The 26,650-nt window shown below is 35.8% G+C and overlaps 1 protein-coding gene across 3 annotated transcripts in view; it reads left to right on the plus strand.

Moving 5' to 3' along the window:
• The window catches only part of WDPCP (WD repeat containing planar cell polarity effector), a 394,349-nt gene that overhangs the window by 128,944 nt on the left and 238,755 nt on the right, over positions 1-26,650 (plus strand). For all 3 annotated transcript variants that reach the window (XM_086701002.1, XM_086701003.1, XM_086701004.1), the window contains 3 exons: positions 929-1,120; positions 12,685-13,294; positions 25,624-25,812. In XM_086701002.1, the coding sequence (XP_086557128.1) occupies positions 929-1,120; positions 12,685-13,294; positions 25,624-25,812 (991 nt within the window). The remainder of the gene's footprint in view (positions 1-928; positions 1,121-12,684; positions 13,295-25,623; positions 25,813-26,650) is intronic.

The following is a 26,650-nucleotide window of genomic DNA, read 5'->3' on the forward strand; positions in this document are numbered from 1 at the left end:
TTATCGCATTACTGCCATCCTTTGTTGCCTTGCAGACAGGAATATGAAAGCAATCTGTCATGTAGTGAGACTGGCTCCAGAAGCATTTCTCTGATAAGAAGACCCCCTGCCCTTTGCTAGTGTCTGGTCCAGTAGGCTTAGCCATGCGCTTAATCCCCAGAAAGTGGTTCGATTATTGCTGACCAGCAATGGCAAGATAGTTTTTTTTTTTTCTTCCAAGCTATCAACCTTCCATTAATTCCTTAAGCAGAAATACGGTGCAATCTATATTTCCTTGGCATGTGTCACCCAGATGGTGCCGTGCTTATGTTTTCAAATAACCATGTTCCAAAATAACATAGTTTGAATAATAAATTCTACAAATCCTTCCTAAGAAAGAGAAGCATAATTCTCAGAAGCTGCATAAACTTTTACGCATGATGCTGTGGCTTATCCCTTTATGCAGAATATATGTGTATATGTCTCATATATTCTTTAAAGTGATATTTGCCTCAAGTTGTTTTTCCTTTTATTGTTGTCAGTCATTGTTAACATGTTATGTCTTAAACAGTAGTCAGATACTCTTGGTCAGCAGTACTGAACTTGTCATTTAATATAGCTGGTCTTAAATCCTATGTGTAGGTCGATGCTGTCAAGCAGCCATGACTGTACATTTTGGTATTGATTGGGATTGCTACAGCCAATTCCTCCCTAACTCACATTTCTCCTTTCCCTTTCCTCTGCTAAAAATGGGGAGAATTTTGAACATATGTCTTTTTTATATATGTGTCAAAAGAATTTGGTAAATTCTGACACCTCCTTAAGCACATGTTTAACATGCATATTTACTTGCATTTATCTACATTTACAGATGCTTTAATTTTTGTAATACATCGAGGATTTTGCATTAAAAAATGATTCTTATGTGCTTTTTTTTCTTAATCATTAGATTTCCTATTCTGAGATACCGGGCCCAGTAAACAGGACAGCAGACCGTCATCTAGCCATCAATTGTGTTCAAGATACAGTTGTTTGCTGGTGGCCGCTGGTCAGTGATGATGCCTGGCCTTGGGCCCCCATTTCTCCTGAGAAGGACAGAGCCAATCTGCTGCTCCTAGGTTATGTTCAAGGAAGACTGGAGGTAAATCTAAAGCAAACATATACATTTTATTGAAGAACAAATAAAATAGGATTATTAGTTTTTTTGATTCTGAAATAAAGATGAATACTTTTTTTAATGTATAATTTATTTTTCTAAATACTGAAAAAAGGAAAGTATATATAAAGTGGGATCCTTTAAAGTATCCTATCTGCAAGATAGACAGTTCCAGGGCTGGCCTGAGTCTCACAGTGATTAAGAACACAGGCTTCTGGGTTCAAATCCTAGCTCTGCCACTACCTAGCTCTTTCTCCTTGGGCAACTAATTAACCTGTGTGCACCATGGTTTTGTTATCTGAAAAATAGAGTTAACAAAGAAAAATAAGTTATGACATGCATTTAGAGCAGTATCTACATATGGTAAACTCTCAAACGCTGATCATTGTGTGATTCTTATTAATATCATTATTAGTACTATCATTACGGCTTGCCTGTAATTTCTTGCTTGCCAAAGTTATGTTATCAGTCACCTTCTTTAAACTTCAGTTAATGAATCAGTAAACATTAGTCAGATGCCTATTTGGTAGAAGACTGTGGAGCCAAACCATGGCTAAGGCAAGAATTTATCAGGAGGGCTGTAGAACTATGGCCTTCTCATCTGGTATCCTGCCTCAGACAGGAGCACCAAAAGGGTTAATCTAGGAGGCGAGGACAGTATTCTACCCTGTCTATTCCTGACAGTGGTTCTATCATCATTCATTATTGTGAACCTACAGGTAATTTCAACTTGTACCAGTACTTTGAGTATGGAATTTGTTTTTCTTTTTTATAACTTAACAAAAGTAACCCTCCCTTATTCTTTTTTAAGTTTTTGCCTGAGTAGAATATAGACAGTTCAACTTACAGATGATTTGACTTACGATTCTTGACTTCACCAGGATGTGAAAGCAATTCACATTTAGTAGAAACCATACTTGGAATTTTGAATTTTGATCTTTTCTCAGTGTAGTGATAGGTGATAGGATCCTCTCTCATAATGCTGGACAGTGGCAGACAGTGCAGCTCCCAGCCAGCCATGCAATCACAGCCACATACCCTTATGACCATTCTGTATCCATAAAACCATTCTGTTTTTTGCTTTCCGCACAGTATTCAGTAAATTACATGAGACACTCAATACTTTATTATAAAATAGGCTGTGTGTTAGATGATTTTGCCCAATTGTAGCCTAATGTGAATGTTCTGAGCATGTCTAAGTAGTTGAGGCTAAGCTGTGAGGTCCAGTAGGTTAGGTGTATTAAATGTATTTTCAACTAAGGGTATTTTCAACTAAGGATATTTTCAACATATGATTGGTTTATTGGGACGTGAATCCATCCTAAGGCAAGGAATAACTGTAGTATACGTCTATTTTTTCTCTAAATTTATTATCATTTAGACTTTATGAAGTATTTCTCAGAGTTAGTATTCTGAGATACAGTGAACAAGTCCAGGTTTTTTCTGTCCCTACCTACTTTTTCTGGTGTTATAAACTTCCAGGCTATCTTTTAAGACTGTAGAGTCCTTTCTAATTAATTAATTCACCTTTTTCTGGTAACTAAAACTACTTATAATGCTTTAGGTGTGGATTTTGTGAGGCTAAGGAAGTGCTTTGTTCCTATTCATTGGCTTTTCATGCCTACTGTTTTATTGATCTTGGGTTCAGAAGCTAATTGAGTAAAAGAGTTCATCAAAATGACTGTAATAAAGCTAATTAGAATTCTAAATGTTCTGCCTTAGAATAAAGGTAAAAATAATTTAGTTAAACTTTACACAAATTACCTGTATGTGAAATGAATGTACTACATGAAATTAGGAGTGCTTAAAGGGTATACATATGTTTTATATACCTCATCTCCTGGTGTCATCTAGATGATGTACTTTGGAGTTAGACAAACTTGGTTTACCTGTTGGTCAGACGATATACATACTAACTGTCTGACATTAATCAAGCTTACTGCCTCTAAGCTTCTGCCTGCTTTTAGCTAGTTTTGTGTTCTTTGGCCTTGGATAGATAACCTGTCCTCTCAGACTTTAGTTGTCTGTTTTTAAAATGATAGATTTCAACCAGATAGATCACCTCTTTAGGTCTGTAATAGCTCTAAAAAGTGCTCATCTGGATTCTGCACAGGTCTGATTTAGCCATTGCTTGCTAAAATGCCTTTAGCATAACTAACAGCCTCAGCATTGAAAAGCCCACATTGACTGGCCCTGACCTACCTTTCCAATGTTACTTCCTTATGCAAACCTGTGTTCTAGCCAAGTGGTTTGTTTACTCACTGCCTTTATTTTTCACGTCCTGCCTATACACATTACACAAGGAAGAAAGGCCCTTCCTTCTGTTTCTACATCATTTGACAACTATTGAGCATGACCCTGAAGTAAACACTGTATTTCATTACAGGGAATATGAATGCAAAAAATAACCCTGCCTGCAGGGATCTTAGTGTCCACCAATGAGAGACAAATATGAAAACATGTAGGTGCACTAAGGCATTAAATGATGCTGTGGATAGAGTATGTGTATGCTATATAGTAGTAGCCAGTACAGAATGATTGATTCTACTTAGATAGTAAGGAAGAAACATTAAAGGGGCTTTACAATTTGCTCAAAAATGAGATTGGTAAGCTATTTTACTTTCTTTTACTATCCTTTCTAAGTTCCATATGAAGGTTGTACTAGACCTATGGAATGATTTGGCTAGCTTTTTCTTTTTCTCGTCTTTGAAACAGTACCAAAAGGAATTATCTGATGTTTGAGTGTTTGGTAAAACTCACACATGAAATTTGCCTGGGTGTGGTGTTTTAAAGGAAGGGTTGCTTATTTTTCAGGAATTCTGTTTTTTCCTTAATTTGTATTTCTGGAAAATTATCCATTTTATGTAACTTTTTAAATAGATTTTCATAAAGTTGTACATGATACTTAACACATGATTTTTTTGTTCAAATTTTTATTTAAATTCTAGTTAGTTAACATACAGTGTAGTATTAGTTTCAGGAGTAGAATTCAGTGTTCATCACTTACATACAACACCCAGTGCGCATCATAACAAGTGCCCTCCTTTAATACCCATCAACCATCTAGCCCATCCCCCACCCACCTCCAGCCATCAAGCCTCAGTTTGTTCTCTGAGAGTCTCTCATGGTTTGTTTCCCTTTGTTTTTCTTTTCCCCAGCTCTTATATGTTCATGTTTTGTTTCTTAAATTCCACATACGAGTGAAATCATGTGGTATTTGTCTTTCTCTGACTGACTTATTTTGCATAGCATAATACACTATTGCTCCATCCACGTTGCAAATGACAAGATTTCATTCTTTTTGATGGTTGAGTAGCATTCCATTGTATATATATACACACACACACACATATATATGTATATATACTCAGCATACATATATATATATATATATGCACACATACATACATACATACATACATACCACATCTTCTTTATCCATTCATCAGTCAGTGGACATTTGCCTCTTGCCGTAGCTTGGCTATTGTTGATAATGCTGCTGTAAACATTGGGGTGCATGTGCCCCTTTGAATCTGTATTTCTGTATTCTTTGGGTAAATACCTAGTAGTGCACTTGCTAGATTGTAGGGTAGTTCTGTTTTTAACTTTTTGAGGAACCTCCATGCTGTTTTCCAAAGTGGCTGTACCAGTTTGCCTTCCCACCAACAGTGCAAGAGAGTTCCCCTTTCTCTGCATCCTCACCAACACCTTTTGCTTCTTGTGTTGATAATTTTAGCCATTCTGACTGGTGTGAGGTGGTATCTCATTGTGGATTTGATTTATATTTCCTTGATGTTGAATGATGTTGAGCATCTTTTCATGTGTCTGTTAGCCATCTGTGTGTCTTTGGAAAGTGTCTGTTCATGTCTTCTGCCCATTTCTTCACTGGATTATTTGTTTTTTGAGTGTTGAGTATGATAAGTTCTTTATAGATTTTGGATACTAACCCTTTATCAGATAAGTCATTTGCAAATATCTTCTCCCATTCTATAGTCTGCCTTTTAGTTTTGTTGATTGTTTCCTTCACTGTGCTGAAGCTTTTTATTTTGATGAAGTCCCAATAGTTCATTTTTGCTTTTGTTTCCCTTGCTCCTGGTGATGTATTTGTATGTGATTTTTAGCTATTCATCAATGATTGCATAGTTAATGCCCCCCTTTTCACTCCTACTATATATTAAGATACATAATTCCTTTTTCTTTTTTTAAGCAAGAGTAGCTTTTTCTTGGATTTGGCCTTTTCAGTCTATCGAAGTTAGACTCTTGGAAAAATTTGCAAAGATTTCTTTTTCAGGGAGTGCCTGGGTAGCTCAATCAGTTGAGCACCTGACTTCAGCTCAGGTCATGATCTCATGGTTTGTGAGTTCGAGCCCCGCCTTGGGCTTGCTGCTGTCAGCGGAAGCCTGCTTCAGAGAGAGCTTGTGTTCTCTCTCTCAAAAATAAGTAAACCCTCAAATTTTTTTGCTAATGTTTATTTATATTAGAGAGAGAGAGACAGAGCGCAAGCAGGGGAGGGGCAGAAAGAGAGGGGGACACAGAGTCTGAAGCAGGCTCCAGGCTCTGAGCTGTCAGCACAGAGCCCAGCGCAGGGCTCAAACTCATGAATGGTGAGATCATGACCTGAGCCGAAGTCGTATGCTCAACGAACTGAGCCACCCAGGAGCCCGCAAAATAAGTAAATCTTTTAAAAAAGTTAGTAAAGAAAAAAGATTTCTTTTTCAGACCCTCGTGTGAACTTCCATATGCAAAAGACATATGCATATGTCTTTGGACGAAATCTCTAAGGAAATAATTATTTCTTTTTTTCCCATTGAGGACATAATTTTTAACTATGAATTAATTGTAGCACATTTTTTAGACTATCATGAACAAAAACCACTAGTCGATAAAAGCGGTATTCAGACATATGTCTTTAAATTTTTTTCACTGGTCACCAATAGACTTCTTGAACCAATCATCAGAATAAAAGATACAATATACTTTTTTTTTAATTTTTAAATATTTTGTACTATGCTTTTTATTTATTTATTTTTTAATATGAAATTTATTGTCAAATTGGTTTCCATACAACACCCAGTGCTCATCCCAACAGGTGCCCTCCTCAATACCCATCACCCACCCTACCCTTCCTCTCACCCCCATCAACCCTCAGTTTATCAGTTCCGTAAAATTCAAACTAAAAAAGTAGCAACCTCATAGAAAGGAAATTTAGTCATTGCATCTGTTAAAAAATAGAATTTTTAGGGGTGCCTGGGTGGCTCAGTCAGTTAAGCGTTGACTTTGGGTCAGGTCATGATCTCACAGTTTGTGGGTTCACACCCCGCATCTAGCTCTGTGCTGTCAGCTCAGAGCCTGCCTCGGACTCTGTGTCTCTCTCTGTCCTTATCCTGCTCCCACTCTCTCTCTCTCTCTCTCAAAAATAAATGAATAAACAGTAAAAAAAAAAATAGAATTTTTAAAAAGCATTTCCCATCTAAGTTCAATCAGAAAATATAATAATAAGCTTTTAGTTGGAAAGTGGCAAGATCCTAGAGTCGTGGCTCCCAGCTTTGGCAACACATTACAATCACCTGCAGAGCTTTTACAAAGGAGCCCACCCAGACTAGTTATATCTGAACCTCCTGAGAGGGAGGAGGCACCAGTATTCTTTAACAGGTTCCCTAGGGGATTCTCATGTGCATCCAAGTTAAGAGTCACTGCTTTACAGCAAACTCAAAAAAAAAAACCAAAAAAAAAAACATCATTTTTGCATAACAGACCATGGAAAGGATAAAGCCCACATACTGAACCAAATGAGAGTTTTAACAGTAGATTCTAAGTAGAAAATTGGCTTACCAAGCAGCTAAAAAAAAAAAAGAAAACAAAGGAAACATAGAACTAAGCTCTCTGTGACTGAATTATCTGTCTTTCGGAGGAGGAACATTTTTTAATTTATTTTATGGATATTAGAAAACTCCTGGTCTAATTTCACACCGCAGAGCTCTAAACAACAGCACATATCTTAATTAGAAGCAGAGAGCAGAGAGAGTTATGTAGTCTAGGAAAAAAAATTTCTTTGAAAAATATACAATAGATAGTGCTCAGAGAAAGAAATTTTTATCAGTAAATTCATTTTAAAACAGCTTTTAATGGTGTGTGTGTGGATTATCATATATAACATGGTAATCATTTTTATTTAAATTCCACATACTCTTTATGTATTCCTTTTTAGAAAGTTATTATAGTCATCACAGAACTATTTAATTCATTCACTTTGTCAAAAATGTGATGACTACACAACTAATTCTTCCCTTACCTTTGTATTTGAGCAGGTATTTTAACTTTTCAGCTATATGGATTAGGTAATACTTTCTGAGTATGATGGTAATTTCAAGCTGTATTACTCAGAAGGGGTCACTGAATTTGTTTACCAATTTAATCAAAACCACCTAAGCAGAGCTATTAAACCTTAAAACCTGTAGTCAGGGATAGGGAAATATAACCTCACGAAGATAACCTTTTTCCCATAAAGCTTAAAACTATTTTTGCAGTGATTAAGAGGAGCAGCAACTAATGAAAAAGTTAAAATGAGATGAACTTTCAATATGGCATAATTTGATTAAAAAAAATTCAGAAAGTGTTATAAATGCATTCAACTGAAAAGCCAGAATATTTGAGAAACGTCTCTTCCAAAGAAATGTATGTACTGTGTTAGCTTTCAACTACATAACAAAGATTTTATATTCTAGGGATGGTAGCTTTTAAAAAAAATCTCTTTATTGTAAAAAAAAAAACATGCATAAAGAAAACCACATGAACTAAATGTATAGTTTAATGAGCTATTACAAAGGAAATACCCCTGGAACCACACTCAACTTTGCCAGGTGCCCAGAAATACTATGAATGTACTATCATGATTTCAACCCTTCCTGTTCCCCAAAAGTAACCTCTGTCATGACTTTTAATCACTTTCTTATATACCCATATAGTTTTTATCACCCTAATGCATCTCCTAAAACTTTAGTTTAGTATTATCCATTTAAAACACTTCAGGGTGCCTCAGTCGGTTGAGCGTCTTTGGCTCAGGTCATTATCTCGCCATTTGTGAGTTCAAGCCCTGCATTGGGCTCGCTGCTGTCAGCACAGAGCCTGCTTTGGATCCTCTATCCCCCTCTCTCTCTGCCCCTCCCCCCCTCAAAAATAAATACACATAAAAAAATTTTTTAAAAACCACTTTAATGTTTCTCTTTTAGTATACAAATCCCCCTCTCCATTGCTTTCTTTTCCTTAAAATTTATCTTTTGAAACTGCAGTGTCTCATAGTGTAGATTTTGTTGTTTGCATAATCATGTGGTTCAACATGTTTCTCTGTCTTTTGAAAATTCTGCAAGTTAGTCAGTTTTGGCAAGACTGTGGGGCGGTGTGTTCTTTTCATCAGAAGGCACGTAACGTCAGGTTCTCTCTTGGTTGTCTCTCTTCTTTGATGTTAGCAGCTACTAATGCTCAGTGCCTAGATCCATTAATTCATTAGGTTGCAAATGATGATATTCTAATTACTAGTTTTTCATTTATTAATTGGGATACTTTTATAGATACTTCTACTCATTTCCTATTTGTTTTCCTAGTGGTTGAATTCATGTATTATAATCAGGATAAATGTCTGTTTCTTTTCTTTTATTTACTAGTTTTCAAGATAATGAGTTGGTTCCTTATCACTCCCTGAAGAAAACCAATTAGTTTTGTTTTTTAAGTAGCATTGATAATTTATGAATTTAAATATATTTGATTTGATGGGTTTTATAAATTGTAGTCATTATCCTATTGAAAGCTCAAATTTGTCTCATATTTGGAGCCTCTACAAGTTGGTTCCTCTTTTTGTCATGACCTCAGTAGTCTTGGGTAGCTTCCCTGCTATTTGCTATGACAGTATGTTTCATGCTTATCTTAAACATTTCCTGCCTCAGATCTGGAATTTGCCATTTCTTTAATAAGCTCTGGTTTCTTTTCATGGAAAATGGTATTGTAAGCCCAAGTTTGGGAGCTAGGGATAATGTGTTGTTATTGGATTGGGCATTATTTCTAGGTATCTTTAGTAGGATGAGCTACATATTTTATATATATATATATATATATATATATATATATATATATATATATGGGTGTGTGTGTGTGTATATATATATATGTGTATATATATATATATATATTCAGAGTGAGTTCACATTGTTACTTCTAACTCAAATTCAGGATACAGGGTTTTAAATTTAACCTCTTCTATATTACATCTGTATCTCCTCTTTTTCATACAAAAATCCTAGTTTTCAGGGACATGGGAGATGAATTATAATATCTCACAATTACTTGCTTACTTTATGTCACAGTATACACTTAACAGTCTGAGAATAATCCTACTAATACTACCACTACTAATATAAATTACTGAGAATATTCAGAAACTTTTTGCCTATGTTTTTATCAATTCTTTCCTTTGCATTTTTAAATAGTTGTACTTTATTTACATTATTGGAGCATAAAGTCATTACATACAATGCTCTCTCGAATTCTCATCTAGTCATCCATAGGTTTTTGGTTTTGCTATTTAGTTGAACTGTTTCTTTCATGTAGGGATTTAGAGAGATTCAAAAACTATAGTGCCACCGTCACCACTTTGCCAGAATCAGGGATGCTATATTCATGGTCATAATAAACACTTAGTTTTTTTTTTTAAGTAAGCTCTCCACCCAACATGAGGCTTGAGCTCATGACCCTGAGATCAAGAGTCGAATCCTCTACCCACTAAGCCAGCCAGGTGTCCCGATAAACACTTAGTTTGAACCAGCCCTCTATAGCTAAACATGAAACATGACAATCTTGAGCCTATCTCCAGCTCACTATAATTGCTTTTCTGCTTTCTGTGCTTTCTTAATTTTAAAATATCTTCCGGAGAGGGCATGAGTTATATTAACTATTTAATGCTTTTCCTACTCTATACTGTTCCTTTTTTGATGACTTTTGGAACAGCTCTGTCTACCTTTTTCAAATTTAGCCTTTTTAAGAATAAAAATGAAATAATCTCAGTGTGCATTTTTCAACAAGTTTCAGCCTTAAAGCTGACTGATTCAAACTTGACTGAAACAATTCATTTTAGGAATGAAACTACCAGCTTGTTTATCCTTGAAATTAGAAATTCCAAGACCTTTAGGATTCTTCTTTACCTTTTCTGTTCTTTCTTGGCTTGAATTTTTAAACTCTTATCATTTCTTTCTTTATTACACAGTTTTCTTTAAAAAACAAAAAGCAAACGGGGTGCCCAGGTGGCTAAGTTGGTTACGTGGCCAACTTCGTCTCAGGTCATGATCTCACAGTCCTGAGTTAGAGCCCCACACTGGGCTCTGTGCTGACAGCTCAGAGCCTGGAGCCTGTTTCGGATTTTGTGTCTCCCTCCCTCTCTCTGCCCCTCCTTCACTTGTGCACGCTCTCTCTCTCTCTCTCTCAAAAATAAATAAACATTAAAAAACAAACAAACAAAACAGAAAGCAAACAACAAAAAAATAAAACATTGAATCATGGTCATCTATTCTTAGGTCTGCTGTCACAGTCTTTCTTAACTGACCCATTGGAACATAGCATAATCTGTGGTTTAGCTAACACACTGTCTGTTTCTGTGCTTTTCATCTTTGTACTTTCCTATTACTTTAGAATTAAAGCAGAGATCTTTTTTCTAAAGATCTCGAGACTTTAAGCAGGCCACCACACACTATAAAAGTCTTTAAGGGCACCTGAGTGGCTTAGTCGGTTGAGCATCCAACTTCGGCTCAGGTAATCTCACAGCTCATGAGTTCTAGCGCCATGTCAGGCTCTGTGCTGATAGCTCGGAGCCTGGAGCCTGCTTCAGATTCTGTGTCTCCTCTCTCTGCCCCTCCCCCGCTCATTCTCTGTCTCTGTCTCTCTCAACAATAAATAAACATTAAAAAAAAATTTTTTAGGTTTTTTTTTTTTCATCTCTTAATTATCAACACTGTTCTTCTGCATCTCATTCTTTGCCTGCTCACTATGCCTTTGTTAAAACTTTTCACCGTGTCCTTTACCACAACCATTCCCATTTGAATTCTATTGACTAGTTCCTGAAACCTCTGGCATGTATTTTTTAAGAATCTTTAAAGAGTTATTAGATTTCAGAATTCACCTAATCTGAGGAGTGCCTGAAGATAGGATTAAGACCAAGAACTCAATGTTGCTAAGACAGTAAATCTTAAAAGTACTTATCACAAGAAAAAAAGTTTATAACTGTGTATGATGATGGATGTTTATGAGACTTCCTATAATGATCATTTTCAATATATACAAACATTGAATCATTTTGTTGTACACCTGAAAGTAATATAATATATATCAATTATACCTCAATAAAAAGAAAAAAGAAAGATCAAGAACTCAGTGAAAGAAGGGGATTCTTGATCATGAAGTTTGTAGAGGATAACATTGAACAAGCCTTATGGAAGATGATAGAAGACATCAAATTAATCTTGTTAGCTTACATGAGTCTCATCAGCCAGGGTCCTCTGTTTTTGGATTATTTTCTCTCCTTTGTGCTTTTTTTTTTCAGAGCATTGTCATTTAATGTTTCTCCCTTAACTATACACTGTACTTTTTCTTTATCTTAACATTATATCTTGACCTGATCATCTCCTGACTAAGTTCATTTGGGGAGGAAAAACCAGCTGCATAAATATGAGAGATGTCTTAGTATATGCAAGTTTGGATTAAAAAGTCTGTATTTTTTCTTGGTATTTTGCAATGACTACCTAATTGCATTTGGTGTTTTCAACTTCCTATTTGCAAATGATCTGCTAACAGAGCACCTTATAGCTAGAAAATGTATTGACAAATTTTCCTTTCAGATAGCTCTTCAGTCAGTAGGGTATATTTTAATAACTTTATTTTATTTTTTTAAAGTTTTTATTTATTTTGAGTGAGAGAGTGTGCGTACATGCAAGTGCGAGCAGGGGAGGGGCAGAGAGAATCCTAAGCAGGCTCAGCACTGTCAACACAGAGCCTGATGTGGGGCTTGAACCCACAAACTATGAGATAATGACCTGAGCTGAAACCAAGAGCTGGACATTTAATTGACTGAGCCACCCAGGTGCTCCTAACAAAAAAGAAAAAAAGAAAAAGAAACTCTTGGTGTTTAAAAGAAATAAATAAGTCCTTTATTCATTGTTTTAAAAATTAAACTGATATTTTTAGATATTCTACTACCATACTATTTTAGTAAAAGCCCACCTTATTAGTTTTTATATATTGAACATTAAGTTATTTACAGACTTTCAAAAACAAAGTGTTAAAGTTAAAATGTTACAATTTCTGCAGCTGTGTTATATATGTGCTATATATATTTATGTGTTCTGTGAGAGATGCACAAATATATATGCACATACATATTTAAGTGTTGCTGATGTTTAAGGTGATAATTGATGGTCTTCAATGGGATGCTGGATTAATATGCAGTCGTATGTGTGACAGCTGAAGAAAAACCAAGGTCTGTGTGAACATACTTGATACTTTTCTCACAGGTTCTGAGCTGTGTCCGCACAGAATGGGATCTGCTGGATGTTCGCTTTGGCAATAAACAGCCTTATCAGGTGTTGACAGTGGAGCACTCCATCAGTGTAGACAAAGAGCCCATGGCTGACAGCTGCATCTATGAATGTGTTCGGAATAAAATCCAGTGTGTGTCAATAACCAGAATACCACTAAGATCGAAGGCCATTAGCTGCTGCAGGAATGTTACTGAAGACAAACTGATTCTGGGCTGTGAAGATTCTTCAGTAATTCTTTATGAAGCTCACCGTAGAGTAACTCTCTTAGCCCAGGCTAAACTTTTGCCTTCATTAATAAGCTGCCACCCAAGTGGCGCCATTCTACTAGTTGGCAGCAACCAAGGGGAGCTGCAAATTTTTGATATGGCTCTATCCCCTATTAACATCCAGCTCTTGGCTGAAGACCGCTCACCCAGGGAGACTCTGCAGTTCAATAAATTCTTTGACATTTCCAGCAGTCTTGTTCAAATGCAGTGGATAGCTCCTCAGGTGGTTTCTCAGAAGCCTAAAAGTGGGGACATCTATGATCTCCTCTTCCTCAGGTTTGACAGAGGACCTTTGGGTGCACTTTTGTTTAAACTTGGTAAGTCAAGGAAGTTGGTGAGTAAGTAAAATGTTTATGATGATAACATTATGATTAAGAGAATAAAACCATTCTAGAAATGTAGGTTTTCTATGTCTTCCCGTAAATAGGCTTGCCTTTCAGACATTTCATGTAGTTGTGTTTTTTTTTCCAAGTAATCTCTATGCTCAACGTGGGACTCAAACTCACAACTTGAGATCAAGAGTCACATGCTCCACCAACTGAGCCAGCCAGGTGCCCTCATATGGTTTAAGAAAGCTTTGTGGATGATTTTCTAAGTGTTAGGGAACATTAGATAGTGAAGAATTTGGAAATTGCACTAATTGTCCATTGTGATGAATGAAAAGCTTAAACTTCCACATTTGATACCTTCCAAAATAAATACATATGTGAATATTCTAAAACTATTTACTATGCCCATTAAAAATTTTTGTGTTGAAGGAATGTGATAATTTTTCTATTAAAATGATTTGATTTGATTGATTTTATGTTTACTCATTTTTGAGAGAGACAGAGTGTGAGTAGGGGAGGGACACAGAGAGAGGGAGACAAGAAACTGGAGCAGGCTCCAGGCTCAGAGCTGTTGGCACAGAGCCCGATGCAGGGCTCGAACTCCCGAGCTGGGAGATCATGACCTACGCTGTAGTCTAACGCTTAACCGACTGAGCCACCCAGGTGCCCCTATTAAAATTATTTTATATAATATGTATGTATTGCTTCTCAGATTGGAGTGCGTAAGGCTTAAAAAATAGATTTAGGTTTAAAAAATAGATTTTAATTAATGCATTTTATTGCAACTTGAAAACATAGAAAAGTCAATACATTTTTAAACTCTATGCATGGTTTGGCTCTGTGATACAGAGTTAAGTTTTTATTTTTTAAAAAATATTTATTTATTTATTTTGAGAGAGAGAGAGGGAGACAGAGAATACCAAGCAGGCTCTGTGCTGACAGCAGCTGTTCATGAGATTGATGCGGTGCTCAATCTCATGAACATCAAGATCATGACCTGAGCTGAAATCAAGAGTCAGACGCTTAAGTGACTGAGCTAGCCAGGTGCTCCCAAAGTTAAGTTTTTAAAGAGACTGTAGTGTTTGTTAAGTATATGTCAGTTTATTATTTTTTAATGGATCTACTTGCCTCTGAAATTGAACTGATGAAATAAATGTACTTAAAAATGACTTGATTAACCTGAAAGGTATAATGAATATAATGTGAGGTCTGTGTTCTTTCCACATAATAAAAATGCATCTAAATTTATATATAACGTTAATGTTGTCCAAGAAAAAATGTTTAGAATCTCATTTATTATAAAATAATCCAGTTCTTTGCCCAACTACATGTTTAACAGTTGTATGTCTCCATACACAACGCTCATTAAAGTGGATGTTAGATGTTTTGCATGTCTGTTAAAACACACACACACACACACACGTGCATGCACACACACACACACACACACACACACACACACACACTCTAAATTACCCAGTTACCTGTCAAACAGAAGGCTGTCTGCCCACATATACCTAGCTTTTCTTTAGCCCTCCCTTGTGGGCCTACTCACAACAGCTTTGCAAAAAGCACAGCTTTCTCTTCCTATCTCTAGCACATTTGCCTTCTTACTAAAGTAAACAGGCTCTCAGTGTAGGGATTTAGAGGGCTTCCTGCTAATTGCCAGCTTGTAAACTTAATTGGACTGTCTCCCTGGGCACTGTTCCTAAATCAATTAGGCAATGAGTTGGCTGTCACATCTTTTTCCCAAGAAGGTCTCTTGGAAGAGAATTATCCAATAGAAGTCAAGCATTCAAATGAAAAGGTGATAACTTCTGCAACTGACATTTATCATTAAAATTTTATTTTCAATATGACTTAAGTTTTATGGGATAGGGAAATTTTGCAGACTTACAGACTCTTTAAAAGATCTAGATATGGAGTTTCCCAGAATTTTAAAAAACACATTATAAGATTAATATTTATTACAGATTATTAATTTTTCTAGGAAGAGTAGATTCCTTGAAACAGTAGATTCCAACTAACAGATCTTTTTTTTTTTTTTTTTAAAGAAAACCCTGTTTAAAGAACAGATTTTTCTTAGGTTCTGCTACTAAATACATCCAAAAATTTTAATATACTTCTTGAATTAACACAGTGCTGATTCTGGGCATCCATGTGGAATTTTCATGTATAATTCAAGTTACTGCATATATAAACAGGTAGTTGCATGTGCAGTTTCCCCACTAGGGAGCATTTACGAGATTTTTTCATAAGCTTGTTATGCAAGCCTTTGGAAAATTTGACATGCAAGGTGTAGCTTACAATTTAAGAAGCTGACATAGATCATAGTTTAAAATAGAATGCTGTCACATGTAAACGTGGCAGTGGCTGGTGCCAATATGCTAAGATTTTTGGAGTTTGACTTTTAGAATAGGTCAGTGTAATGTTGAAGGAAAACTTTGTTCCAAGACTAGAGCTTCCATTCTAAATCCTTATAATCATCATGCAAATGTGTTGGGGATTAAAAGGCCATCACTACTGTTAGAAGAATTTGAAGGGCATGCCTTCCTCAGGAGGGAGCTAGAAGTATCATCCTCCCACGTGGAAGCCAAGAAGTACTGTCTCATGTAAAGCAAAATATAATCAGATTTCTTTGCTTGGCAGTCATTGTCCCGTATTTCCACATATGTAGACTGAGATTAATTTTTAAAAGACAAGTCCCTAATTATATTACAGAGATATTAAAGCTTTTCCATTCTCATCAGTACCTTTTTCAACTTCCACTGCTCTCTTTAAACTCACATGATCATCTATCTCTCTGCCCTCTGAAAGGAGAATCTTCCCTTTTAATTGATACTTCATTAAGTTTATCTGCTTCTTACCACCTACCCACCCAACCTAACCAACCTCTTATCTACATGAACATAAATCTTTCCTTCTCAATTCAATGGAAAAGGAGACCTTCCTCTTGTCCAAGACTAGTTCCACCACCACTTCCACTCTGGATCCCACTACATTCCTTTTGATACCTTTACTTTGTCAGCTTTCCCACTCCCCCCAAAAATCTTACTATACCCCAAGACACAGGCCCAAGCCACACCATAAAACAAACAACAGACAAACATCTCTTCCTTAACATTGTTTCTCTTCTGTTATTAGTCAGATGATCACCTTCTTTCAGAGTCAGATTCACCAAAATAATAGTGAACATTGACTTTTTCTGCTTCTTCACTCCCCATTCACTCCTCACAGTACCAAGTTCTGGCTTGGGTCTTTAGTTTTCTGGAACTGCTCTTGCAAAGGTCACCAGGGACTTCCTACTTGATACATACATTTCTGTTATGTTACTTGATGACTTTACAGCACTTAATGGTTGCTTACCACTTCTGTCACAGAATTCTCATTGTACTTGCCTTCCATGACCCCAGATAACACCTTTTCTTCGTGTTTGTGTTCTCCTTCTGCCTATTCATGAATATGTTGAGGCTCCGTAAGGTTCCATTTTTAGCTCTCCTCCTGTTTTATGTAGATTGGGAGTTTATTTCTTTCTCCCCAAACCTGTTTCTTCTATATTCTTCATTTTGGTGGATGGTACTGTTATTCAGATGGAATCCCAAGTCAGAAATCATCCTAGAATCTTCCCTCACCCCTAATGCCATATGCAATCAGTGGCCAAGTCCCATCAATTCTACCTTCTAAATACTGTCAAAAACATCTCTGTACAGCCTTGCTGTCATGACCTTAACCTGGACCTTCCCTGTTTTCAAGCAGCGATCAAGTAGTAGCTCTCTGTAATCTTCTGCCTTCCAATCTTCTCATAATCCCCTGAACTGCCACCAGAGTAATCTAACTGCAGATTTGGTCATGGATTCTCTAGCTTGAAATCCTTCAGGGGTTGATAAGCCCTTGTCTGCCTCTCAGGCTTCATCTCCCCAGCTGTTTTTGCACTACTGTAGTTCCCCATTTGGGGCATGTGCTCTCTCTCACATTCCCTCCTTCCTATGGTAATTTTGATAGTATTCCATCTACCTGGAGTGCCCTTGCAATGCTCTCCCAGAGCCTGCAAAGTTAGGAAAAGGTTAAATATTCAAGTGATAATATTAGGCAAGAAATAATTAAAGCTAACATCTGCCCTCTCATAGGATTTTGAAAATCAAAGGCAACGTGTGTGTGTGTGTGTGTGTGTGTGTGTGTGTGTGCGCGCGCGCACGTGTGGGTGTATCATTCTGTCTAGAAAATTAGTAGGATGATTTTTCTCTTAGTATTTTTATAAGAAATAGGTTTTCTTCAAAAGTTCTGTTTTGATTACTTTTTTAGTATTGTAAATAATATACCTTTTATTATTTACGGCATTTTTAGGAGGTTTTTCTGTTATTTGTGGCTGAAATAAATTTAAAACAACAGTCAATATTTCCAATTGTGATTACAGATTTTCTTTATTTTTTTTTTTAATATTATTTATTTTTGAGAGAGCACAAGCAGGGGAGGGGCAGAAAGAGAAGGGGACAGAGGATCTGAATCAGGCTTTGCACTGACAGCAGCGAATCCAATGTAGGGCTTGAACTCATGAACTGTGAGATCATGACCTGAGCCGAAGTCAGACACTCAACCGACTGAGCCACCCAGGTGCCCTACAGAGTTTTCTTTAATCACAAAAGATAGCTATTAAATCCTGAAACAATATTTTTATGTACCTACTTTCATCTGAGAGTCCAGGTTCTAAAAGTTACTAAAACTCCAGGCAAATAAGGCCCTTGGCTTAAAAATAAAATGTAAAATGATTTTATCGCAGAACACCTATTAGCCCCTGAAGGAGAAGTTAGAATTGTCATCTAGAAGGGGATCAAAAAAGGCTTTAATCTGAATATTTAGCTCATATACATATTTATACGTATATATGTCATAATATAGGCATAATCACTATATTATTTATTTATTTATTTAAATCCAAGTTAGTTAACATATCGTGTAATAATGATTTTAGGAGTAGAATTTAGTGATTCATCACTTACATGTAACACCCAATGCTCATCCCAACAAGTGCCATCCTTAATGCCCATCACCCATTTAGCCCATACCCCTACCAGCACCCCTCAGTTTGTTCCAAAAGAGTTACTTTTAGCGAGCTTTTAAAATACTAAACTTTACCCAGGTGCTAATTGTGGGTAATTTATTGCTGGAAAGAAATGTCAGATAATTTCTTAGATGCCTAGTAATCTTAAACTTGGATCTCAAATCATTTGAAATAGACTGTTATTCCAGACAGCATTCTGCTAAACTAGAGTGATGATGGATTTTTAAATCAAGTTTATTGGAGTATAATTTACATAAAATAAAGTGTACCCATTCCAAATGTGCAGTTTAATGAGTTTTGACAAATGTATGTATCCTCATGATTACCACCACAATCAAAACAGAATATTTCCATCACCAAAAAATTCTCTCAAACCTCTTTGCAGTCTATTTCCCTGAAGGCCAAAAGAGCACTGACCTGCTTTCTCTCATTACTGATTAGATTTACTTTTTCTAAATTTCATAGAAAAGGACTCATAAAATAGGTACTTTTTTAGTGTTTTTCTACGTGAAAACATTTATCTGTTTATCTGTGAGATAAACAGCATTTATCTGTGAGAATCTTCCATATTGGTATGTACATCTTCAGATTTTCCTTTACATTACTGAGTAGTATCCCATTATGTAGATAAACCACAATTTGTATATTGCTCCACCTCTTGATGGACATCTGGATTGTTTCCAGATTTAAGCTAATATCACTAAAAATACTATGTATTTTCATGTACAAGTCTTTATATTGACATATATGTATATATTTTGTTTAATGCTTATTTATTTTTGAGAGAGAGAGAGACAGAGCGTGAACAGGGGAGGAGCAGAGAGAGAGGGAGACACAGAATCTGAAGCAGGCTCCAGGCTCTGAGCTGTCAGCACAGAGCCCAGCACAGGGCTGGAACTCACAAACTGCGAGATCACCTCTTGAGCCACAGTCAGACACTTCACTGACTGAGCCACCCAGGCGCCCCTATATTGACATATATTCTAATTTCTCTTGGGAAAATTCTAGGAGTAGAATGCCTAGGCCATAGGCTCAGGATATGTTTAACTGAAGAAGAAACTATTTTGAAGTTCTGGTTGCTCTATGTTCTACCACTTAGCCTTAATGGTCTATTTAATTTTGGCCATTCTAATGGGTGTGTAATGGTGTTAATTTTCATTTCCCTGATGACTATTGGAGCTTAGTATCTTTTTATGTGCTTATTTGCCATATATCTTCTCTGATAAAGTATATATTCAAATCTTTTGCCCAAATTTAATTGGATTGTTTATTATTGAGTTGTAAGAGTTTTTATATATTCTAAATAAAAATCTTTTGTGAGACACTAGTATTATGAATGTTTTTCTTCCAGCTCATAGTTTTACCTTTTCATTTATTTAACAACGTGTTTCGGGTAGCAGAAGTTTTAAATTTGAATGAAATTCAGTTCTTAAATTATTTTATGACTTGTGTTTTTTATGTACCATCTTAAGAAGTGTTTGTCTAACCCTGTTTCCTTGTAGACATTTTAGCTCTTACAATTAGGTTTCTGGTCTGTTCCAAGTTAAAATTTTGCATATACTATGAGGCATAGATTAAAATTAATTTAAAAAAATTAACGTTTTTTCATTCTTGAGAGACAGAGCATGAGTGGGGGAGGGGCAAAGGGAAAGCGGGAGACATAGAATCCAAGCAGGCTCCAGGCTCTGAGCTGTCAGCACAGAGCCTGATGCGGGGCTCGAACCACGAATTGTGAGATCATGACCTGAGCTGAAGTCGGACGCTTAACCAACTGAGCCACCCAGGCGCCCCTAATTTTTAAAAAAATTTTAGCCAACCAGGGGCCCCTGAAATTAGTTTTTAAATATGAATATTCATTTGTCCCAGAATCAATTGTTGGAAAGACTGTCCTTTCTCCATTGAACTGCCTTGACCATATATGTATGTGTTTATGAATAGATTCTATTCTCTTCCACTGATCTATATGTCTATATGGGAGTACCACACTGTCTTAATTACTGTGGTTTTATGGTAAGTCATAAAATCAATTACTGTTAGTTCTCCAACTTTGTTCTTCTTTTTCTAAATTGTTTTTGGCTACTCTAGATCCTTTGATTTCTATATAAATTTTAAAACAAACTTGTCAGTTTTACAAAAGTACTTGAGATTTTGATTGGGATTATGTTGAATCTGTAGTTCAATTTGAGGTGGAATGACAGTTTAACAATATTGAGTCTATCAATCTTTGAACACAGTATCTCTCTCCATTTATTTAAATCTTTTAAAACTTCTCTCAGCAGTGATTTTTGGGCACCTGGGTGTCTCAGTTGGTTAAGCATCTGACTTTTGATTTTGGCTCAGGTCATGATCTTGCAGTTCCTGGTATCAAGCCCCAACTCGGGCTCTGTGCTCAGTGCAGAGCCTGCTTGGGATTCTCTCTCTCTTCCTCTCTCTCTGTCCCTCTCCTACTTGCATTTTCTCTCTCTCCCTCCACCTCTAAATGAATAAATAAATAAATAAATAAATAAATAAATAAATAAATAAAGTTTATTAAAAAATTAAAAACAATAAAATTTCTCTCAGCAGTGTTTTTTGATTTTAAGTGTAAAGATCTTATGCATACTTTGTTCATATTTTTGGGTGCTACTACAAATAGTATTTTTAATTACAATTTTAATTGTTCATTGGGATTATATGGAAATAAAATTTTAAAATCTTGACCATGTACCCTGTTAAACTCATTTCCAGTTGTAATAATGTTTTTGTAGATTCTTTAGGACTTTCTGAGATGACTATGACAATGGCATTTAAAAACAGTTTTACATATTCTTATTCAGCCTGTATGCCTTTTTTTTTTTTTCTGTATGCCTTTTATTTTGGTTCCTTATTACATCAGCTGGAATCTCCAGTACAGTATTAAGTGAGGTGGCAAGGGAGGACAGCCTTGCTTTGTTTCAGATCTTAGATGGAAAGCATTTAGTCTTTTCACTATTAGTATTAATGTTATTAGGTTGAGGAAGTCCCCTTCCTTCCATTCCTAATTGGCTAAGATATATTATCTTGAGTAGATATTGAATTTTTTCAAGTTTTTTTTTTTTTTTTTTTGCATCTGTTGAAATTATTATGTTTTTTCTGGTCATATGGTGAATTATATTGATTAGTTTCCAGATGTTTTAGCAGCTTGCATTTGTGGGATAAATCTCTCTTGTTCATGATCTATGATCTTTTTAATATATTGCTAGACTTGCTAATACTTTGTTAAGGATTTTTGTATCTGTTTATGGGAGATATTGGTCTGTAGTTTTCTCTGTCTTTTCCTGTACTGTCTCTGTCATTTTTTACATCACTGTAATTAATGCTAACATGATGAAATAAGTTGTCAAGTGCTCTCTCTTCTTGTATATTGAGTTGTGTAGAGTTAATATTATTTCTTCTTCTGATATTTGGGAGAATTCACCAATGAAGGCATCTGGACATGAAGGGTGTGTGTGTGTGTGTGTGTGTGTGTGTACATGCATGTATGTACATGTGTGTTGAAAGATTCTTTAACTATGAATTCAAATTTAAATAATATAGAGTCATTCAAATTATCTATTCCTTCTTGCAAGAGCTTTGATAGTTTGAGTCCTTCAAGGTATCCATCTCATTTACGTTATGTTTATTTGTATAAAGTTATTCATATTACTATTTTTTAATGTGTGTAGTTCTGTAGTCTTTATTCTTGATATTGGTAAGTTATGTCTGCTTTCTTTTTTTATGAATTTAGGTCAAGATTGGTCAGTTTTACTGATCATTTCAAAGAACTAGCTGTTGATTTCATTGGTTTTCTCTATTCTTTATTTACTAGTTCTTATTTTTATCATTTCCATCCTTCTATTTACTTTAGGTGTAATTTACTCTACTTTCCCTAGGTTCTTAATGTGGGAAGCTGGGATTGTTGATTTTAGACCTTCCTTCTTTTCTAATTAAAACACTTAAAGCTAGAAATTTCCCTCTAAGTACTGCTATAGCTACATCTCACAAGTTTTGATGTTATATTTTTATCTTATTTATTTATATTTTCCTTTCTAAATCTCAGAGAGGGAGAGAGAGAATCCCAAACAGGCTTCCCACTGTCAGTGCAGAGCCCGATGCAGGGATTGAACTCATGAATCATAAAATCATGACCTGAACTGATGTTGGATGCTTAATCAACTGAGCCGCCCAGGCACTCCTTTTTGTTTTTATTCATTTCAAAATATTTCCTAATTTACTTTGTGGTTTCTTCTTTAAATCATAGTTTATTTAAAAGAATGTTGATTAATTTCTAAATATTTGGAGATTTTCCAGGTATCTTTCTGTATTGATATCCAATTTAATTCTGTTGTGGTCAGAAGAACCTACTCTGTATGATTTCAAAACAGTTAAATTTATTGAGGTTTGTTTTAGCCCCCTGAATATGATCCATCTTGGTTGATATTCTATTTACATTTAAAAAGACTGCATTTTGCTGTTAAGTGAAGTGTTTTATAAATGTCAGGTCAAATTCACTGATAATGTTTTTCAAGTATTTTCTATTTTTGCTGATTTTGTTTATGTGTTTCTCTCAACTAGTGAGTGAGGAAATTCCAATTATAATTGTGGCTTTCACTTTTTCTCCTTTTAGTTCTATCAATTTTTGCTTTATTATTTCAGAACTCTATTATTAGTAATATTTAAGATTGTTATGGTTCTTCATTAATTTCCAACTCTTTATTATGAAGGTACAGAATTTTAGTTTAATTCATTTTTATCTAAGCATTTTTAAAAGTCTTGCTGTTGTCTTCTGGCTTGCATAATTTCAGAAGCAAAGTTTGCAGTTTTTCATACCTTTGTGCCTGTGTCTTTTTTCTTTGGCTACTTTTTAAGATTTTCCCTTCATCCTCTTTTGAACATGATTATGATTATATGTTAGTGTTTTTTCTCAGCAAATAAGTTTCTTCTCTTTCTAGAGGTATTGCTTAGGGTACGAGCAGAATCAACAGATTTCAGATATTTTTGGTTTCTTATAAAGTTCCTACACATTGATATCTACTGCCAAGGAACCACCCTGATTCATGAGAGTTTACAGTGCTTGACTGCAAGCTTGTGAAGGCTTTTGGATAGTACCATTCATGATTCTACCAACACAGAAAGAATAGTGAGGTTTTATTGCTTGGTATGGTTAGGGCAATTCCCCAGATTCCCTATCAAGTTGAGTCCTGTTACATATAGCACAAATTCTTATTTTGATGTGACTTGAAGTTAGTATGAAGAATTTTGGCATCTTTTGCATGAACTAATGTATTTTTTAAAATCCTAAAACCTGTAACTATTCCAGTTAAATGATGTTGATGATGATAGTAATAAAAAGAAGAATTGCAGTAATATTTTATATACTTTACAGCTTATAAATAATTTCACATACATTTTCTCATTTGGTTTTATGATTATTTGTACTGAGAAGCTTTTATGGACTCACTCAAATCAATAAACATTGCTACTTTTGAAGAAAAAGTATTTTATAGCCAACCATTTTTAAAAGATTAAAAAAAAACCCCACCCTGCTTAAAAGCCCTAATACTTACTGTCATTTAATTACACAGAAATTGTTAGTTTCAGTACTCTGGTTTCTCTTCAAATCGAACAAATCTTTCGCCTTTTACTAAAGAAATTGTTAGTTTCAAATGAAATCAAGGATGTATAAAAGATGATAAAATTAGAATAGAATGCCCCACCTTTGTTTTGTGGTCTTGCTTCTCTTACATTAGAAGTGGATTTTCTTTGGGGTGCCTGGGTGGCTCATTTGGTTACACGTCCGACTTTGGCTCAGGTCATGATCTCACAGTTCGTGAGTTCAAGCCTCACGTTGGACCCTGTGCTGACAGCTCAGAGCCTAGAGCCTGCCTCAGATTCTGTGTCTTCCTCTCTCAGCCCCTCCCCTGCCCACACTTTGTTTCTCTCTCTCAAAAATAAATAAGCATTAAAAAATTTTTTTAATAAAAAAAAGTGGATTTCTTTCATTTTTTTATTTAAAAAAATTTTTTAATGTTTATTTTAAAAAAATCTTTTTAATGTTTATTTATACTTGATACAGAGAGAGACAGAACATGAACGGGAGAGGGTCAGACAGAGAGGGAGACACAGAATCTGAAGCAGGCTCCAGGCTCTGTGCTGTCAGCACAGAGCCCAACGCGGGGCTCCAACTCACAGACCGTGAGATCATGACCTGAGCCGAAGTCGACTGAGCCACCCAGGAGTCCCGATTTCTTTCATTTTAAAAGGATAAACTAATGTACGTATATTGTGCCAAGATATTTTATAGTAAATATTAGCTGTGAAGGGCATCACTAGCAGGATTAACACTGATCATTTCTTCAGTAGAAAAGAATAGTCTTTACTTTTTTAAATTTTTTTAAAGTTTTTATTCATTTATTTTGAGAGAGACAGAGACAGCATGAGTGAGGGAAGGGCAGCTAGAGGAGAGAGAGAATCCCAAGTAGGCTCTGCACTGCCAGCAGAGAGCCTGACGTGGGGCTCAAACCCATGAAGCCGTGAGATCATGACCTGAGCTGAAACCAAGAGTTGGATGCTTAACCAACTGAGCCACCCAGGTGCCCCAAAAAGAATAGTCTTTAAATGCCAATTTAAACTAAATTCGTATGTGGTATCTATGAAAAAACTATCAATTGAGAGCACCCATTAATAAAAACAGACTTCAAAGCATATATATAGTCATATTTGTCATGGCTATTTGTACTTATCCCCACCCACACCAAAGTATGTGGGGCTGAAGAGTAAAGGCAACTTAGAACTAATAAAGCTGGTCAGTAAGAATTGTGTTCACATCAAAAGCCTGTCTGTAAATGTATATAACAGAGGCCTAAACAACTGGTGCGAAAAATAAGGTTAGCTATTGTGGTCTACCTAAAAGTGAATAAACAAGAGAAGAATCTTTAGGTAGACCGCAAAAGCTAACCCTATTTTCCCCATCTGTTGTTTAGGCCTCTGCTGTATATGTTTAAAGACAGGCTTTTGATGTGAACATAGTTTGATTATGTGGAGTATAAATTAATTAATATATGCTGAATGACAGGCATAAGATAGATGGAGTTGGTAGCTGGTAGCCACAAAATCCTATTATTCTTGCCCCCCTAAATCCCACATTTCTAGCACTTATGCAGGAAATGATTATTTTTCCTTTATGGAAATGTTAACTCTATGTTTGTTAATCTACTTGTTATTTTCAAAAGAATCACTTGGTTTTACTTTTTTGTGACAGGTATCTTCACACGAGGACAGCTGGGCCTGATAGACATCATATTCCAATACATTCACTGTGATGAGATATATGAGGCAATAAATATCCTGAGCAGTATGAACTGGGACACTCTGGGCCACCAGTGCTTTATCAGCATGAGTGCCATTGTAAACCATCTTCTTAGACAAAAGCTCACTCCAGAGAGAGAAGGTCAGACATGGAATATATTTCATAAATGGATTTTGTATATATATGAAGTACATTTTATTGAGTCCGCTATGTTTTGAGGATTTTTTTGAATTGTATTATCAGAGATTAAAAGACAAATGTTAATGCCCTATTAAAACTGACAAGATCAGATATCAAATAATTATCCATATGGTACTTCGCGTGTAGTATTTGTCAACATAAAGAAGAACTTTTTTGTGTATACCTGTGTTGGAACTCACAATGCAGTCATTGTACATTTCAGTCTAAGTTCATGTGTGTAATATGCTCAGATCTTAAACTTTAATTGAGAATTCCATGTACTCTGTAGGGGCTGGTAGACAGAGGGCCCCAAATAAAGGTCCTTATTCTTCCTTCATTTTAGACATCAGTATTTTTCTCTCATACTCCAAGTCTTTTGTCTAGATGGTAGTCCTTACCACTGATTGTGTGTGTGTGTGTGTGTGTGTGTGTGTGTGTGTGTGTGTGTGTGAGAGAGAGAGAGAGAGAGAGAGAGAGAATGAGAGAGAATATGAGAGAATTGTGGCCCAGGCTGCTACTCCTTGTTTTCATTTTTACTGGTAGTTCCGATGCCTCTCTGCCTACTTGGATTCCTCTGCTTTCCTTCAGTAAGTAATTATGCCCATAGGATCTCAGATAAGACATTGTTTTTTAAGTGAGCTCTGTGCACAGCATGGAGCTTGAACTCACCACCCCAAGATCAAGAGTTGCCTGCTCTACTGACTTGAGCCAGCCAGGCGCCCCTCAGATAAGACACTTTTTAAAAAAAGAGAAAAATAATGTGCACATACAGTAATGAAATTCATTTTTGTATTTTCCA

This window comes from Puma concolor, chromosome A3 (genome assembly GCF_028749965.1).
Source record: "Puma concolor isolate L17-30 chromosome A3, mPumCon1.1.hap2, whole genome shotgun sequence".
Classification (NCBI taxonomy): Eukaryota; Metazoa; Chordata; class Mammalia; order Carnivora; family Felidae; genus Puma; species Puma concolor.